This window comes from Oculina patagonica, chromosome 14 (assembly GCF_052425735.1).
Source record: "Oculina patagonica isolate OP01 chromosome 14, crgOcupat, whole genome shotgun sequence".
In the NCBI taxonomy this organism is placed as follows: domain Eukaryota; kingdom Metazoa; phylum Cnidaria; class Anthozoa; order Scleractinia; family Oculinidae; genus Oculina; species Oculina patagonica.
Window position 1 is genome coordinate 18,078,944 of NC_135771.1, and position 18,131 is coordinate 18,097,074.

General features: G+C 36.3%; 1 protein-coding gene across 6 annotated transcripts in view; it reads left to right on the top strand.

The window, feature by feature from the left end:
- The window catches only part of LOC144638755 (gamma-aminobutyric acid receptor subunit beta-2-like), a 35,243-nt gene that overhangs the window by 13,759 nt on the left and 3,353 nt on the right, over window positions 1–18,131 (top strand). For 3 of the 6 annotated variants that reach the window (XM_078498011.1, XM_078498010.1, XM_078498012.1), the window contains exons 2-6: window positions 6,586–6,717; window positions 11,532–11,659; window positions 13,069–13,136; window positions 13,615–13,826; window positions 15,292–15,374. In XM_078498011.1, the coding sequence (XP_078354137.1) occupies window positions 6,623–6,717; window positions 11,532–11,659; window positions 13,069–13,136; window positions 13,615–13,826; window positions 15,292–15,374 (586 nt within the window). In that variant the 5' untranslated portion in view covers window positions 6,586–6,622. Of the gene's footprint in view, window positions 1–61; window positions 853–6,585; window positions 6,718–11,531; window positions 11,660–13,068; window positions 13,137–13,614; window positions 13,827–15,291; window positions 15,375–18,131 lie in introns of those variants that run through there. The other 3 variants (XM_078498009.1, XM_078498008.1, XM_078498014.1) reach the window with 3 other exon arrangements.

The following is an 18,131-nucleotide window of genomic DNA, read 5'->3' on the forward strand; positions in this document are numbered from 1 at the left end:
ATGAGGCAGAACATTCTCTTGACTGGCCTTTGGCTGGATAATGCAATAATATATAGGACGGTCTTGGTGATAAAACCTCCGAGTTAAATGATTGAGTTCATAAATTATGCAGTATTATTTTTCCCCAGTTAATGTTGTTTAACGTTGGAGCATCTTAAATTATTTCTATTCATGTCTGGTTTTATTAGAGATGATTGCTATTGGAGTCCTAGCCTAAATAAGCACAAATGGCTCAGGTAAAATTGCTAACTGGTAACATTATTCAAGAAGAATAATCTCTTCTTTATAATGGTTTCAATTTAAGGAACAGTTCATTTCTAACAGTGAGTATTTCTTGATCCATTTTATATATGGAACACCATTTGCAACACTTAAAAAAATTAATATGCGACCTCAGTAAGAAGGATGTCTAATCCGCGCAAAAAGCATGATTTAAATTTCACTTTGGCTTTCACCGAATTGATAAAGTCAGAAATAAATCTTTTGGGGTAGTACTAAGGTCTATACATGAAATAAGTAAATACATGTTTTAATCGTTTATGCTTCTATAAATAGGATTAAATAACTACATAATTTTTAGAAAAAAGGGAAAGCTTTTAAGTTTTTAAAATATGTTTCGACAGAAACGCCTGTCATGGTCATTTTTTCCAAAAATCGTCGGACGCCCGCTGTTAGCAATACCCTTTAAAGAAATGTAATTAAATGGAAAATATTCAAATGCAATGCATCAAAAAAACACTAGATCCTACGATAAATTAATTTTCTATGAATTTTATTACTAGCTTCTTTAGTTCCAGACTTGAATTAAGCGGCTGGAACGGACCTTGTCATTTGTGCGTGGAGAAAAACCAGGTGAGCTTAGAAATGGCGTAGTTCCTATTCTTGAAACTGTAACGCGTATTTTTTGAGTCCCTGTTGAACTTAAAATCAATTTTGGGAAGAATTTTTTTATTGAGCATGTCCATACGATCTTTACTGATCATGAAGTCATTAGACAAGCGTTTACATGTAGGTCAAGGTAAAACTATTCACGCACGTCAGTTCACACAAACTACTATACTTCGTTCGATTGAACTAGCTTGCCTTATGTATTTTTCAGTTACTGTGTATTTGTTAATACCTAACAAAGACTTGGGATTTTTCAGTAAGACATGGCTCATTGGCTTAGCAGATTATCTGAACCGGGCTGTCGATGTCTGTATCAAATAAATCGAATCATAGTCTTTCAAATCATAGGCCTTTTTGCAAAATTGTTGTGCCTTTTTAACAGTTTGAAACGCAAAACGTACTCCACTAGGTTCTCAAGGTAAAGGAAAGAACAACAGGGGAATCGAGCTTTTATCGCCAGCCAAAAAAAAATGTAAATGTGTATTCGTGCATCTCGTTCCTTCTAAACTAAAATTAATTACAACGCATCGACAAAGAACTTGTGTTGCGTTGGTTGAAGAAACATCCCAGATGGCATGCTGGATCTTCTGTTACCAAAATCTTAAGAATAATAACCTAACAAGTTACATAAAATGATTTATTTTCTTAATAAATATCCCGAAGGAATGGGAAAACACACATCTGAATCAGTAATAAATTTAAGTATTGATAAAATAAGTAAAATGATAATGGAAGTAATGACTGATGACGCAACTCAAATTGAACCATCTCTCTTGCTTACTTATATCAGTCAAATTAAACGCATGTAACTAGATATATCCAATATATTTTAATCCGTTAAACTTTAATTGAAACAAAGCTTGTATCAAAATCAGTTTTCATGGTTAATTTACCAGTTGAAATGTAAGTGTAAAATTCATCGTGGTCATATCGAAAGTCAAATATGCATATTCATTAAAGACTGGGAAATACTCACCTGGTGTCCCAGCACATATTCAGATCAAGAAGAAAAGACTTCCATGAAACACAAACATTTTAATTTGTTTTTTAAACCATTTAAAACCATTGGCAATAATATCGACAGTGTCTTATTTTAAGGTTTTTTTATTTTGGTATTGTCTCTTATTTAGAGCAGAATTTCGTACCTTGTTTATGAATGTCTTTTGTTAACAGGGACGATAAATATTATCGTTCCGTCATCAATAATTTACTGTGACGGAGGTTAGAGTTTAAACTTACGTCGGTTTTATTTGAAACAATGTTTATGAAGATACAAGTAAACTTCAATTTTTTAAAACTTCTCGATAGCTCGAACCAAAAGTCGCTATAAAACCGAATACTGCAATTGTGGCCTCCACCAGTTGGAATTTTTATTTGTTGTTTACTTACAATATTTGTTTCACAATGTAAGCTACTAGGACACCAGTAATTGTGTTTACCCTAAAATGTTTTTTAACTTACGATTTCTTGAACCAATTTTTGTTTCACTTGGAGTTTTGTAAATTTTGGATTCCACTTTGTGATGCAAATTTGTGTGCAGAGAGTAAGGTAAACTAACTTGATATTCGGTTGAGGTAAGATATAGGCTGAAGTTATATATACAGCAATCCCCAATAAAAAACCCATAGAAAACTCTACTCAGCTCGCGATATGAAATGTATGCCATTCGTTGTACAAAGCAAGAACAAGCCAGTCACATGACAAATTCAAAACAACAAAGCGTACAGTTTTGAACTTTGATCGACATTATATAAAACAAGCTAGAAATTTAATGAATTTTCAAGATATATCTTGGATAATACAAAAACTTAAACATGTTTGGTTTACTTTCTATCAATATATGTCTCTGACAATAAGTATAACTTAAATATCAAAATTATTTTGAGGCCCCAGCATCCGAGTACACTTGTAATCGTGTTTTAGTCTGTTATCTATAATTTGATTTTAAATCTTAAGTAGTAAACGTGTCCTACCCTGGTTTCGTTCCATTCCTTGTTTCGTTAACTTGAAAAGCACTTTCACTTAGTACTGCAGTGAGCCAGATAAGCATAAAAGCAGTTGTGTGTTGAGACAGAAGAATCATTTCTTCTTTAATTTCTCTGCAGCTTCTCGTCGAGATCTTCACGCTGAAATTAATTATTAACAAACACAGTAGGAAAAGGGTACTCCATCATTCGCTAAATATAATTTTCGGAGGCGTGCATTGGCTCTTTATAGAGCGCAAATAATGACAATGTCCTCGTCCCTTAACATCAATAGAGGAATTGTTTTCAACGACAAATGAAAACATTGAAATGTTTCTCAAATATATAAGGTTTATCTTGTGAGATGTGGAAATTCTGATCTTTGTCATGATTTATTACAGCAATTAGACGAGATAAGAGAGAGCTTTAAATCTAGTTTATATATAGTTAGTAATGGATTTGCATTACTTGATCACAAATCTCTTTTCATTTAGCTTTTTTTGCAATTTTGTTACGAAAGTCTTTGATGACTGCTGTTTAATGAATCTGTTTTGTCCATTTTATCCTTGTCTATTTTTTTATTTTTACTATTTCCAATGTACTGACGTATATTTTATGGTGATGAAAAAATTGTTGAAAAGGCAAACCCTCTATAACATAATTTAACTCCTTGACATGTTTGTGGGTTTAAGGGTACCTTTACTCTTTTATGCTTACAAGCTGAGAAAAATTGTAAAAGTGAACACCAGGCATTTGTTATGTAAATCACAATAAAGAAATGCGGCAATACACCCATTTTATCTTGGGCACAATTGACAATTATCTGTTAGTTTTCGACAGGAAACGAGAAGGAAACACGCCAACGGCTCTTTCTATTCGACAGGAAATAGGAAGAAAATTCGCCAACGCCTGTTATAAAGTAAAAAACAAATAATAAGAAAGTAACCGTGAGATTTAGAAACTTTCACAATTGATCAAGTTAGATAGTTTTCAATTTTAAAGAGGATTTTTTGCCTGGATGACACAGAAAAGTTGCCCCCAACCATGCAAATGTCGGTTGATGTGACTTTTCACAAAAGAAAAGTCTCGTTTAACACCCAGCTTATTATTATATTCCTCCTCCTATAAACCTTTAACGCTCCATTCATCTATATTACTTTCTGCTTTTAAGATGAAGTTAACAAAAAAAAATGAAAGTGTACTCCGCAGTTGTTATGTAAATCACAACCATTAATTTAGCCAAAATAGGCATTTGCGCTCAGGTTGTGAAGTGCTGGAGCTGAAACGGCAAAGAGACCCCTTTGATTATCAGTCAGTTTCCTTGAATAAGAACATTATACTTAATGACTCTCTCAAGTCATAATCTGGCCTTATCGATTATCCTAACGTTTGTGATGGTGGCGGTTACACAAACAGACATGAAAAGGAGCCTATGTTTGTTATGTAAATTATGTCAGCACAAATCGGTATTTAGAATTACGTAAGTGCTGTAGCTAGGCAAGGGAGGGGCGCATTTGAAAACATTTCATTATCTGTGACCATAAAGACTGACCTATTTTAGTGATCTCAGGGTTACACAAACGGAATACAAAATGCAGTTGATTTCTTTTTTTTTTTCAATTCCGAACTGGGGAAAGTTAATATAATCGTCTTTTGTTTCGTTTTGCCAAATATTTATCCTTCCCGTCCGTTTCTAATAAACACAATAAAGGTTAGAAGTTTATAAAACATTTTACGTCGTGGTAATGACTTCTGAATCAAATAACATTATTTCCACAACCTAACTTCTACTAAAAAAAAAAACAATTAAAATGCAAAATAAGAAAACAGAAAATTGTAAACTTCGCTGTAATATTTTTTACCACATATAAAAGGCAAATCGAATATGTATATTCATATCTGACTTGGAAAAACATCATCAACGTTTCCAAACATATACTGAAATCCAGATAGGACAAGATAATAAAAAAAACATAAAACTCCCATCATAAAAAAAAATAATTAAAGCCATGGACAGTATCTTCGCAGTTACTTTTTTAATAATTTGTATTTGTTGTTTTTACAGAGCAGAATTTTGTACCTTGTTGACAAAATGTTTACTAAGCTATAATGATCCGTTGCCACATAAAATTTTAATTATTTTGTCACTTTTTTAAAATTAATTTCGTGCCTTGACAGTGCAACTGGGTGTCATGCAATGTTTCGTGCATATAAGTCGCTTTTGACTCGTTTTAGCTCTCATAACCAAGCTAATATAATGAGCTCCACTACATATATTAGCTCATCACCGCCAAATGTTTTGTAAAACAAGAAAATGGAAACCATGATGAAATCATAATTTCTGGAAAATTACCAGTCGAAGTGTGGACTACCTGTAAGTTAAGCCGATTATATATAGTATTCTAGTTTTAATAATAATCAGCCAATTCTGTGTTATTGAAAGGTTTTATTTTTTTTTTTTTTTTTTTATTTTCCTTTTACACTTATTCTTGGCTGAGTCATTTTGCTTCTGTAAATGTTTTTCTAATACCCTTTGAGTTGAAACGTTGTTGAAACAACGAATTCATGCTTTCGTTTTGCTAGATTGGTTTTCCGTGTTTTCTCTTCGGCGCTGTTTTCGTTATGGAACAGGTGCTTACGACGTGTTTAGTTTAATTTATTTTCGTTTGTCTTCTAGTTTTAACATCAGTTCGCTGAATTGAATGATGTGACACTGGATGTTTTTTGCTAATTCTTGTAAATTTTCGATCGTGAAAATGTTTACTAGGCGCCAAACACGCCAGTTTATGCAGTGCAGATGTCATATTTTATATCATTCTAACTTATTCTGTTTAGGCCATTAATTTTTACGGCATACGAAATATATTATGAAATACCTACACGAGGGGACAAGGAACCCCTCGGATTTAGCCACTGGGTGAAATACTGCCCTGACTGATACGCTTTGTTTAAAGACGCGCACTTTTTGTCGCTTTTCCATAAAACGGAGACCTGAACTGAAAACGTTTTATTGTGGGCCTGAAATGACCAAAAGCCCGAAAGCTCTCATGCAGTAATATAATTCATTTGTGCCCTTGTATTTCGAAAAAGATATCGTGTCGGACGCAAAAGAGAGCTAGAACTGTGGATGAGGATCCGGGATTTAATTGAGTTTTCTGTTGGTTCCTTCCTTGCTCAAAAGGTTCTAAGGGTTCTTCGGTTCTTCTTCCTTCTTAAACACCAACACTTCTTTCTCTCTGCTTTTTAACCGGAGATTTCTGGACCACAATTATGTCAACCTTGAAACTGTTTAACAAACTCGGCTTATTTTTATTTGTTTGTGTCTAACTTTGACTTAGCTGACTTATAAGTGTAAAGCCCGGGCTAAACGAGGATATGAGTTGACGAGAGTTGACCTTCATCAGAGTTTTCGTAAACTCTGATCGACTACCATGAACTCGGGCCAAACCAGACCGAGAGTCCGTCAAACTGTCATCGACTCGTGAAAAGTTGAGCACGTTCAACGTTGATAAAAGTGCATGAGAGTCGATGAGAGTGCATAAGAGTTTCAGGCCAAACGAGAGCGAGAGTTTGAACTCTCATCACCTCTCATTCTCGTTTGGCCCGGGCTTAACGTCATTAAACCACGCCAATTTCTACGATCGTATGCTGTGATAGAAATTCAGACACACAGTTGCAATCTAAGTTTTTTAAAATTCACTAAATACATTTTTTTTTAATTTTTGGCTTACAGATTGCAATAGCTGTTATGCTATGAAGAGCTCTTTGTGATGTTTGTTAGCTCTCTTGATCTCCTCCTGTTGTGTTCAACGGCTAGAGTGACTTTGATGCTCACATGTGATTTACAAGAAAGTGAAGATGACAGGTCAGTTAATTAAGAAATTGTTTGACAGTCGCGGGAACTCCATAAAAAAACTACTACTTTCACCGCCGACCGGTTAGCTCAGTTGGAAGAGCGCCGGACTGTTGTACGGGAGGTCTCGGGCTCGAGTCCCAGACTGGACCAACACTCAGGGTCTTAAAATAACTGAGGAGAACGTGCTGTGTTTGCAATGATATCTGCAAATGGTTAGATGTTATATTCTCCTCGGATAAGGACGATAAACCGTAGGCCCCGTTTCCTATATCTTCAGTGTTATATGGTCAGCAGGGGACGTTAAAGAACCCACACACTTATCGCAAAGAGTAGGGCACGGAGTTCCCGGTGTTGTGGTCTGGCCTTGTTTCACGGGTTGGTGCTTCACATAGGGTTAACCTCATTGCGCCTTTCCCCCTTGGACAGAATTGTCCAAGAAAAGTTGCTATAACTATGACTATGACTAATTTAAAAGGGATGGCACTTCGAACATTCACACCCTTTGGGCACCAGATGGAAATTTGTACTCTTGCATTTATGACATGATGCAGAGTCAAGCGTCCTACATTCTCAAGAAAACAAAAGATATCATTGACAAAAGTAAGGTGTAAGTTGTTGATGTTTTAACATAATATTCTCAGCAAAAGTGGAACACATTTTGTCGGTAACTGTCGAAGGAAAATCGTCAATTGTTTTTCAATTGTTTACGCTTTGATACTTGATTGACAACTGGGCGTGAAAATGGCCAGGCCAAGTTTTTTAATACTTGCCTGGGTAGAGCTGGCGGTTGTGTACAGGCTCCTTTTATGCCGAAACTTCTATTTACCAAGTTGAGTAATAACTTCTCAGGGGGAGGGGGCACATTCCAGCCCAGGTTCAGCCTACCTGGTTGACGTCACAAATAGATGTGGACCCAGACCTCCAAATGCGCGGCCGTGAACCAGCGCATCGCGACTTTAAACCGGCATAGATTCGTGGGGATTTAATGAATTTTTTAATTCTTTTTTAACCTTACCCAAATTATTCATGTCGTTTTTTAAATGCATAGAAACAAATAGGGGATAGGTGCACTTTAAAGTTTTATTTTTAATTTAATCGTTACACAACTAAAGGAAACTTTTTGTCTCTTTGCCCGATGTTGTGGAGGGCAGGATCTCTGAGAAATATTTTCGGCTTTAAGGGGGTCTTAATCGCCCTCGTTAAATTGTTAAGTATTCACTAGTTCTTCCTTACATTGTTCAATAGTAATCAGAAATCCTTTGTATTTCTTGTAACACAGTTATTCAAATGGAAACTTTAATTTGCATTTGAATAAAAGTTCCTCCCTGTAGTTTCCCTTTTCACTATTTTGTTTATTTACACAAACAAACAGTCTTGTTAAAAGCCATGTGTTTGAATCAGTGATTCGGGTTAGACTTTCACCTCATGAACCCCTTAAAGGGACGTTGACATAAACTCGGATGTAATTCAACATCAATTAACTTTTTTGCACCAGGTCTTCGTCACGCCGCAGTCACAAGTCTATCCAAAAATTGTGCCCGGTGGTACAACAACAACAAACAACAACAACAATCTTTTATTTCGTGCCCAGAAGAGTTACAATAAATAAATACATGCAAGAGGAAACATTTACAATAAAAAAAGAGTACAGCCACTTAGAAATAGCTAAGGCTAATCGAGCTAAGTGGCTGGGCCAAGCGGGAAAAAATATTGCAATTAAGGTTACACAGTATAAAAAAAAAAACGGGACACGATTTCCATTCACACACACACACACACACACGTACGAATTAGGTAAATCCTACCAGAAACGCTGCCAAAAACTATTGGATTAACGGTAATCTACAACATACCTGTTTAGAAGTCAGTGCAATTTTTTTATTACAAACGTGAATTTACCAAAACATATTTATTTCTTACCAATGTAGAAAGAGCCGCCACAAGGTTGCTATCGTTAAATATTCAGGTTTTTTTCTTAACGTAATATTACATTTGAAAATTATCTTTAAATAATTAATTTTCGTCATCTAATCAGTGTCAAAATTTTAATTATCTTAAGGCTGGCAGGGGGGCCTTATAGGTTCATTAGCAAGTTGTAATATCACAACTTGTAATATCATGTAAATCATGTAATTACTTGTTATTGTGTAATATCACGGTCTGTCCCTTCAGAACATTTGATACGTAATGGCAGTCATGTCTTTCTTCGTAATTTTATTCTGTCCGTTGATATTTTTTCATCTCGCTGAAGCTTCGTGTGACCACATCAATAACAGGTAAATAACTATTCACAATTTATATGTGAGCATAATTGTAGTGAATTTAAAGTTGCATCGTTCAAAGGAGAGGATTTCACACAAAACGAAAATCGTGAAGCGATTCTTAATCACTGCAAATAATGGAAATATCTTTATCAAGACACGAAAAATCATATAGAGAACGGTGGTGGCTTCTGAGTCGATAAGACCCCGTATGAAAGCTGTCCGCTCAATACTGCATATACAATTTACTTCTTAGAGTTGCAACATCCATATATTCAATGTAAACATAAGGTTTCTCTACCCCTAATTATAAGACAGCCTGCACGAAGGCTATGCAAACTTTTGAATCCCGACACAATCAATTGGAAAAGCAAGGCTTCTCCTTTTGACGTCAGTGAAGGGCAAAGTTGAAATTTCTCACTGTCAGAAAATTTAATCATATACAGAAATTGACTTATTTACTAGGTGAGCTAGTCGATAAAAAAGAAGAAACTTTGTCAATTATTAATTAGACACTGAGTAGGTTCCGTGCCAACGAGTTATTGTCATAAATAGATAAGTTTTTCATTTAACTTTTTTTTGTTATTTTTCTGATGGATACATCTTTTTAGGTTAATTTTCTGTGCGACACCGGTTGCCACCATTCTGTATTTTTAGCGACTGGAGTTCAAAAAATAACTGAACTCTCAATATATATAATGAAACTTGAAAATTCAAATTTTGTTTATTTCTCGAACTGGTAATAACAGTGTTAAAATGAGATGATCTGTTTTACAGATAATCATTATTTTTTTATCTGTAGAGTATTTTTGGCAAACCACCTTAGAGATTTTTATAAGGTCATCTGCTTCCTAACTGCAGATATTGCAATGGAAAAAAGAGATTTTTTATGTAGAATACGTCAAAACGAATTGTCTCTTAATTTGAAAGCTGTTGATTAAGCGCGCCACATTTTCAGAATTTGGCTGTCAAGTATTATGCAATATTCATCTGCCGAGATCTATACAGACAAATGGGTTACACAATGTCGTTAAAAAAAGTTTGGCTAACCGGAATTTTCGCTGACGGTTGGCAAACCGTATAGTGAAGACAAATAAACTAGCAAAATGACAAGTAAAAATACTGACCAATGCAGAGTTCGTTGTTGGAAGTTCAAAGGATGCGCTGAAAAAGAACTGAAATAACTTTTTCTATAAGAAAAGAGAATACCACCTACTTTAACAGGTTTTCTTGAGTTAATTTTAGAAAAGCTAAGCTATTGTGGTGGGAATTTTTAAACTTATTTTAGGATAAAGGAAGAAATTACCCAGCAGAACCTAACAGGTGCAATCTGTTGATAATAAAGATACATTGCATCTTCAAAACTGGCATATCCTCATTGCTCAGAGCTAAAAACAAATGTGTATAATTTCACCACCCTTCTAGAACAACCTTACAAGCCTTTACAAGACGACTTTTATTGAAGGATACCTCAAAATAATAGTTTTTTAACATAAAAAAAAACAACAACAAAAGAGTAATAAAAAGGCAAAAATTAAATAACCAAGAATGGTTTCAACTGATAAAATTTAAGACAAATTTCGATCGACAAATTTGAAAAACTTTGCCAATTTTTTCAAAATGTGTTGTCCGTGACGTATCTCCTTTAAAAACTGGTTTTCACTGGGCATAACCACAAGAATAAGATGACGAACATACTCGTGATTCTTATGCAGTCCACACTAGGAAAAGGCATAAGCAAGAGAAAGCAAAAATGTTCGTTCTTCTTGTGTTTATGCTTATTTGTAGAGTGAACAGGATAAGAAGGAAAATTAAAAATGTCAATTTGTCAATTTCAATTTTCGAATGAACGTTGAAATCTTCGTAAGTTTCTTCGGAGTATTTTTCCCCTTAACAAGCAAAAATTTATGAAAAAAAAAACTTTTGGGCTTCCATGATGTAAAAGGGTTACGTAGAGACATCTTCGGCAATGTTCGAGAGTTTTCGGATACTTTCGGATAGTCGCTGAAATCCTCGTAAGTGTTTCGTTAATCTTCGGTATTCTTTTGAGTAATTTTCCCCTTGATGAGAAAAGATTATGAAAAAATGTCTTCCGTCTAACGTGATCATAATTCAGTTATTTTGGTTTCTATGATTTAAAAGGGTCAAACAGAATATTAAAACAAGCTACCGTATTTTTTCGATTAAGCACCCTGGGCGCTTATTAAATTTTTGGACCTTGAGAGTGGGTGCTTATTCGAGGTGGGCGCTTATTCGAGGCTGGGCGCTTATTACTTTTTAACTATTTTTTAGCACGTAGTACACTCGGTCTTCGCGGAGATTTTTAGTAGTACTTAGTCGATTTTAATCGCAATTTTAATAATAATCAATACTCCCCATGTGTATTCCAGGAGTTTTTTCTTTGATGCAGGTAGGGGTGGGCGCTTATTCGAGGCTGGGCGCTTATTAACTTTTTCTACTTACAGGGAGGGTGCTTATTCGAAGTTGGGCGCTTAATCCAATAAACACGGTAATTTTTGAGTGTTTCAGTATTTTAAATTTCTTATTCTTTTCAAAATGTAGCACCGTCGAAACGGAGCGGTTGCTAGGTAACGGGACAATACCTCCAGTTACTGAACCTCGAAATGCCACAGACATTTTAAAGGAACTTTTTCAAAATTACGATAAAAGACTGAGACCAGGGCATGCAGGTAAGCATAATTCGAGTTTTCATAAAGTGTGTAAATTGTTTTCAGTGCTGCGAGTAAGCCAAACACACGTTTTTGCTAATATAAATGCGTAAACTCTTGTATCTCAGCTTATTTTCTGTGAGATTGAAAGACTGAAACATTCATTTTTTCTTGTCTGTTATTTTACCTTAAGGTTACTATTGTTTAGTTAGCGGCTACTTATTTTAAGGAAATATTCAAAACTATTGTACTCAGACAGGACCCACCACTCTGCAAAAAGACAGGTGGTCTCTTCATGTACCCCCTTTCCTCACCTTAAAATATGGTATCTTGTTTGTATAGCTCCCACTCTATCAGGAGAAGAAACTAAGAAAAAGATGAAAAAGATTCAAACCTCTTTGTGCCATTTCTCCAGCAAAGCAAGCTTCATGCACATCTAATATGAAGTCTCAACTAAAATGTTAAGGCCAATAAATTATGTCCATTTGGCTTACCAGAAGGTGTTATCTTGCATAGACCCCCTACCCCTACACAAGGTGGGTCCTCGTCGAGTACACTTGTTATGACCACTTTCCTTAGCGATTTTAGCGAGTTGGTCGAAAGTCGCTAAATTTAGTAACATTTGTTTCAGTCAAATTTAGCAGTCGTTAAATTTAAGTCCTCCCCCCCCCCCCCCCCCCCACCCCAAAGGAAAACAAACTTTAACATAGTCGACTTGAAAAATTATTTAAAAAAAGGTGTCGGTAACTTTGTTCTTTCTGGCAATGCAAATGTTCGTTCAATTTCAAGTTAGTTTGTTCTTTTACTGAACAGTTATATCCATCTTATCTATATGTTCATTAAAAACTGAAAAATCGCTAAAATTAGTAGCCGCTAACAATAGTAACCTTAACCCTTTCATTTGCGAATTTTCCCCCAAAAACGCGTTTCTTTAACCGTTAAAGTGAATTTTTGGTGATATGATCTTGAATTTACCTAACCTTTGCTAGAAAAGCACTTTTTCACACTGCAGCGACATTTTGATAAAGATTCCATGTAAAAATGTGCAATATTTCACTTTGGTGACATGTGCATAAGCCAATTTTTTTTTTTTTTGTTTTTTTGCTGAACCGTTCCGATTTTTTTTTCTTGCTCCTTTTCCTTCCGTTTTTTTCGGGTTTCTTATTCTCGTCACTTTCTACTCTTCCTTCCTCTTACAGGCCAATACAGGTGTATTGGCCTGTTTAAACACCGATTTTTGCACGCTCTGTCAGAATGCAACCGATATTCAAAATGAACAGCCCTGTAGAAAGGTTATTCCTAGCTCTATCAGCTGCTTATCACAAAAATCTGCTGACGTGCTCATTGATGACGTCACAAGTGGTTTAATGACCGCGCCTCCAACGACGGTAATATTTATACGATAATACGATAAATATTTCTTTCTGCAGGGAAAGCACTTACAATTACAGTGTCACTTGGCTTTCTGTCCATTGGAAACATTCAAGAAGAAAACATGGTGAGGAATTTTCATATATCATTTTTCATGAGAGCATGAGAGTGAATCTTTTCAATCACACAGATGGTGTGAGTAGGGGGTTTGGAAACCAACGCCTCTTCACCAATATCCAGTCCCCCTAGAACAAATTCTCACCAAGATAAAATCGAGAAAGGACATAAAAACCATCTTTGCAAGCAAATATTTGCTTTTATCACCATTTTATAAACGACCTCTAGTAACTAGACACTAATACATGATAGTGTGCCATAGCTAAACCAATCAGGTTGCAGTATTTGCATAAAAACACAACTAGAATTCTATTTTCCTACTTTTCTATTACAAACAAATAAATACTTCTGTTACATATATATATTTATGTCATAAATTACAAAGGATTAGAAAAACGAATACTTTCTCTGTCGGTACGTCATTGCAACTGATTACATGAGTGCAAATGTTATCACTAAGACCACTCATTACTAATGCATCTCTACAGGAATTCAATGCTGATATATACATGAGGCAGATATGGAATGATTCCAGACTGGCTTTTGGCAATAGAGACCACGCCCTTATCCTCCAACACGAGGCACTCGATAAACTGTGGCTACCAGACACTTACTTCGAGAACGCCGTGAAAACGTTTGTGCAACAGGAAACGCGTACAGTAGTCCTGTATGGAGACGGTTTAATAGTTTTCTCACAGAGGTAAATAAGATAGATATATAGTTGGGTTTGGGTGTTCCCTGGCACTAGTGTTCATAATCGTTGACGTGACAGGGCTCGAAAAAAAGTGCTGTCCGGTCGTCAAGAGACAGAGCCGTAACCAGACCTTTGCCATAGACGAGGCAAGATCGTTCTTGGGGGTTTTGGGAGCATGCCCTCCAGGACATTTTGAAATCTAGACGCTCTGAAACTCTTCCAGAGACATTTTTCATGATGTATTTCTTGAGAAGAATTAACTTTGCTTTTTAATTTGGGTAGAAATCTAGACGAGGCAAGTGCCTCGTCTGGCCTCTTGCTAGTTACGGCCCTGCTAGAAGAAGTAGATTCTCCTGTCGGCCAACTAACTTTTCATTCTGCTTGCCGGTTTGCAAGGGCCCAGGAAAGTCGCTTGCCCACTAGATCGTACAAAATGTAAACTGAGACAAGCACGCAGCTGCCAAGGGCGAGCAAAATTTTAGAGCTGCTTAAGCTTGTACGAAGGGAAAACTGAAATTCATTTTGAAGCCCTGTATTAATGTTCATATTCTACAAGATGGCGTGAGATAATTCCATCAAATATATAGTTGGTTGCTTTCTTCCTTGACAGCCGTGTTATTTCTCTTGGGCGTCAACCTCGTGTAAATCTTAATAAGATTCCAACTTCCCTCATAAAACGCAAGTGTTCCCGGAGTGTGTACCCCATGTTAGACCTATACGACACTTAAAGTATTATTTGTTTCTGATTGGAATCACAGTTTTTGAAAGATAAAATTGGTTTCTACTAGTTTTGATGGGGCTTGACAAAAAAAGTAACGTAGAATATGCGGATCGCTATTGTACATAACTAGCGGTTTTAAATAAATTGTCTTTAAGAAGCCCTCGATTCCTCGATCCATTCCCTCATCGTCGTAACCTTAACTAAGGACCAAGTTTCATTAGCACCCCCCCCCCCCATGCTTCAGCCACTGATCCGGGGGGGGTTCTCAAAAAAGTTTTATATGGGGAGGCTTCGCCCCGAGCTCTAACCCCTTACCCTTTGATATACCATTTTGACATAAAATTAATTGTACCCCTTTCGTATACCTTTTAGTGAAAAAAGATACCCCTTTCATATACCTAAAAGACATGGCATAGACTGAGAACAGGACGTTTTCTTGCCATTTTCATGTGGCGCTTAATAAATTAAAATAATACAGCCATAAATTGCGTCTGTTCGAAATATTTTAATTAAAGGCCCTTTTAAATACCTAAATGACAGATTTCCATACCCTTTCAAACACCTAAACTTGTGAATTCCCTACCTTTTTTATATACCTGAAGCCTGAAAAAGGTACCCCCTTCCGGCGGAGCCTCCCCGTATAGGCCATTATAGGTAGGAAGTATCCTCCCGGGCCACTGATTCCCATGAGTACGTAACCAGTGTTTGAATTCTCCTTTGGCATTCACATCTAATAATGCTCGTTTTTAGGGTAACAATAACAGCTACAACTATGATGACCTTCCACGCCTATCCAATGGACAAACAAGTTTTCAGATTAGATATCATGAGCTGTAAGTAGCTTGTTTCCTTGCTTCGACTAACAAAAGTAATCACTTACATCATTAAAGGGACTGTGTCACGGCTGAGTTAAGTTTATTTTTAAGTTCTGCCAAATACTCGCCATGTAACTTAATGTTTGCAAATAAATTACTTCTTTGGATCTTAATGACAAAACCATAGCTTCATTGCAACCAAATGTGTCTCCTGGACGTTATAATTCAAAGTTAAAAGCAAACAAGATTAACTTTGAAAACTGTTCAGCCCAATAATATCTCAAAAACCCATATTGCAATCCGTTTCAATCTTCGTCAATTTTGGCCATCCGTACCTTCTTTTGTATTTGATGTGTTGTTGCAATGTTCCTTCACTGTTTTAAAAGGTTATTTTTGTATTTCAACGAACTTAATGGTCACTTCCCGTGCCTAAATTTACCCGAGACACAGTTCCTTTAATAGCCTGCGTTGCAGACAAACTAAACCTCGATCTATACCGGGGTTTAAACTTAAAAGTTCGTCTGCAACGCAGGCTTATCATCACCTGTGTACCAATCTATAATACCTTGTTGGTACACTTCAGTTTTAATCTTTTATCTCCTCCTATTGCATATTTCCATGTTGTTTAGAATCTGTAAGGGACTATGTCACGGGGATTTCGCAGATGTTTGGTCTAGACTGTTCTGAAATTAGTGGCAGGCAACTTAACCCTATTAAAATAAACATTATCTTTGAACATCTAAAGGGATATAGAACCTTAATTTGCGAATAGAAATCAAGCTACGGCTATAAATATCGATATTTCGAAGAAGTGCTGAAACAACTTGAAAACGTTTGCCTAACTTTTTCAAATTGCAATCTGTTTCCATCCGAGCCATCCGCAGCCAAAGATGCTCATTAACGGTTTCAGTGTCCTAATATAACATTTTTTTTAAATAAAAAATGGACTATTGTTTTAAGTTTTCCTGCGACACAAATATAAATTTTGGCGGTTTAAAAATCTGGTAAAATTCATGACACAGTACCTTAAAGGTCCGCACACACAAGGGGACTAGTCACAAGAACTTTTTGCAGGTACTTGTGCCTGCGACTAATCACACACACAATGCACACGAATAAAGGACTAGTCACGCCTATTAGCATGTGACTAGTATAGATATTTTCTGTAACAATGCTTTATGGTGTACTATGATGATTCCCATGTACATGTATACCACAACTGTACTCGGTCACCTAAAATTGCCTAAAAGGTCACCTAAAATTGCCTAAAGTCGCTCAAATCGCCCAAAATCGCCCGTAATTTTGAACAAAATAAGCTAAAATCGCCTAAAGTCGCCTTAAGTCGCCCAAAGTTACGGCGACTTTGGGTCCCACGACCAGATTGATTGACTAGATGTTTTGACGAAGGGACTTGTTCCCCGTGACTATTGCTGGTTTTCATTGTCAAGCCAGTAACGCTACTGTCACGCGTAAAATAAATCCAAAAAATCAAGAATATCACAGGTTGTAGAAAATTACTAAAAATTACAAATTTAGAGAGCACAGTATGGAAACACCATGCTGGAGTCCGTGTGAAGGGGCTCCAACATGGCCGCCGGAAATCAATGAAAACATCTGGCATTTACTTCTGCTATAAAAAGCAGTCAGTTCACTTTCATGAACACGTAAGCATTCACATAAACACTTCTCGTAAAACCTCAACTGTTTAGATTGTTAGAAATAACAGGATGAGGTATTTTTCTTAAGCGTTCGTGACAGCCTTCAGGCGGCCATTTTGATGTCGTGTGGCGCGAAACTCCAAAATTCAAAATGTTATATCTTAAAGACGGCGAATGCTATCGGGCAAAAAACCTTCAATAACATATATATTTTGGACGTCTAATAAGCAGTGAAGGTTTAAAAGTCAGGGTTCTCGCGATTCTGGATTTTAGAATTTTGATGACGTCATTTGAAAACCAAGAATAGTCGCAAGGACTAGGCCCCTTGTGTGTGCCAACCTTTAAACCTTTAAACGCACTGGACATTGTGTGCTAGCAAAAAGAAGGACTGGTGGGTGTTTTATTGTCATATGACAACGAAAAGTACTGGTGGGGTGGGGGAGGTAACATGAGTATCTCATCCAGGGGTAATGGCAATACCCCTGTCGCTTCATACCACAACAACTAGAGTTAAGTACCGGCAGTTGTGGGGGGGGGGGGGGTGGGGGAGATAACATGAGTACCTCATCCAGGGGTAATGGCAATACCCCTGTCGCTTCATGCCACAAGAACTAGAGTTAAGTACCGGCAGTTGTGGGGGGGGGGGGGGGGGGTGGGAGAGGTAACATGAGTATCTCATCCAGGGGTAATGGCAATACCCCTGTCGCTTCATGCCACAAGAACTAGAGTTAAGTACCGGCAGTTGTGGGATGCTACGCACATTAAGACGCACCATAATTCTTTCTGGTTACATTTTAGAGGAGTTAGCGAGTTTATCTAAAACGTCCTGACTGATTTTTTGGGAGCGTTTTGGATAGACAACTTTTGATTTTTTTAACTTAAAGACTAGTTGCAAATGTAACTATTTTATCTCATAGATTTTAGCGACTTATTTTTAGCATAATTATCATTTTTCTAGATTTTAATCCTGGGTGTAACAATTAGTGTGGGTGGATTAAAGCATTTTTACATTTTAATATTTTTACTCATAAGATATTGTAATCTAGTTATTTTTAAGTTTTTAATTACTTTTATTATTTTTTACTTATACTAGTTCCCATTGTTTTTATAATGTATT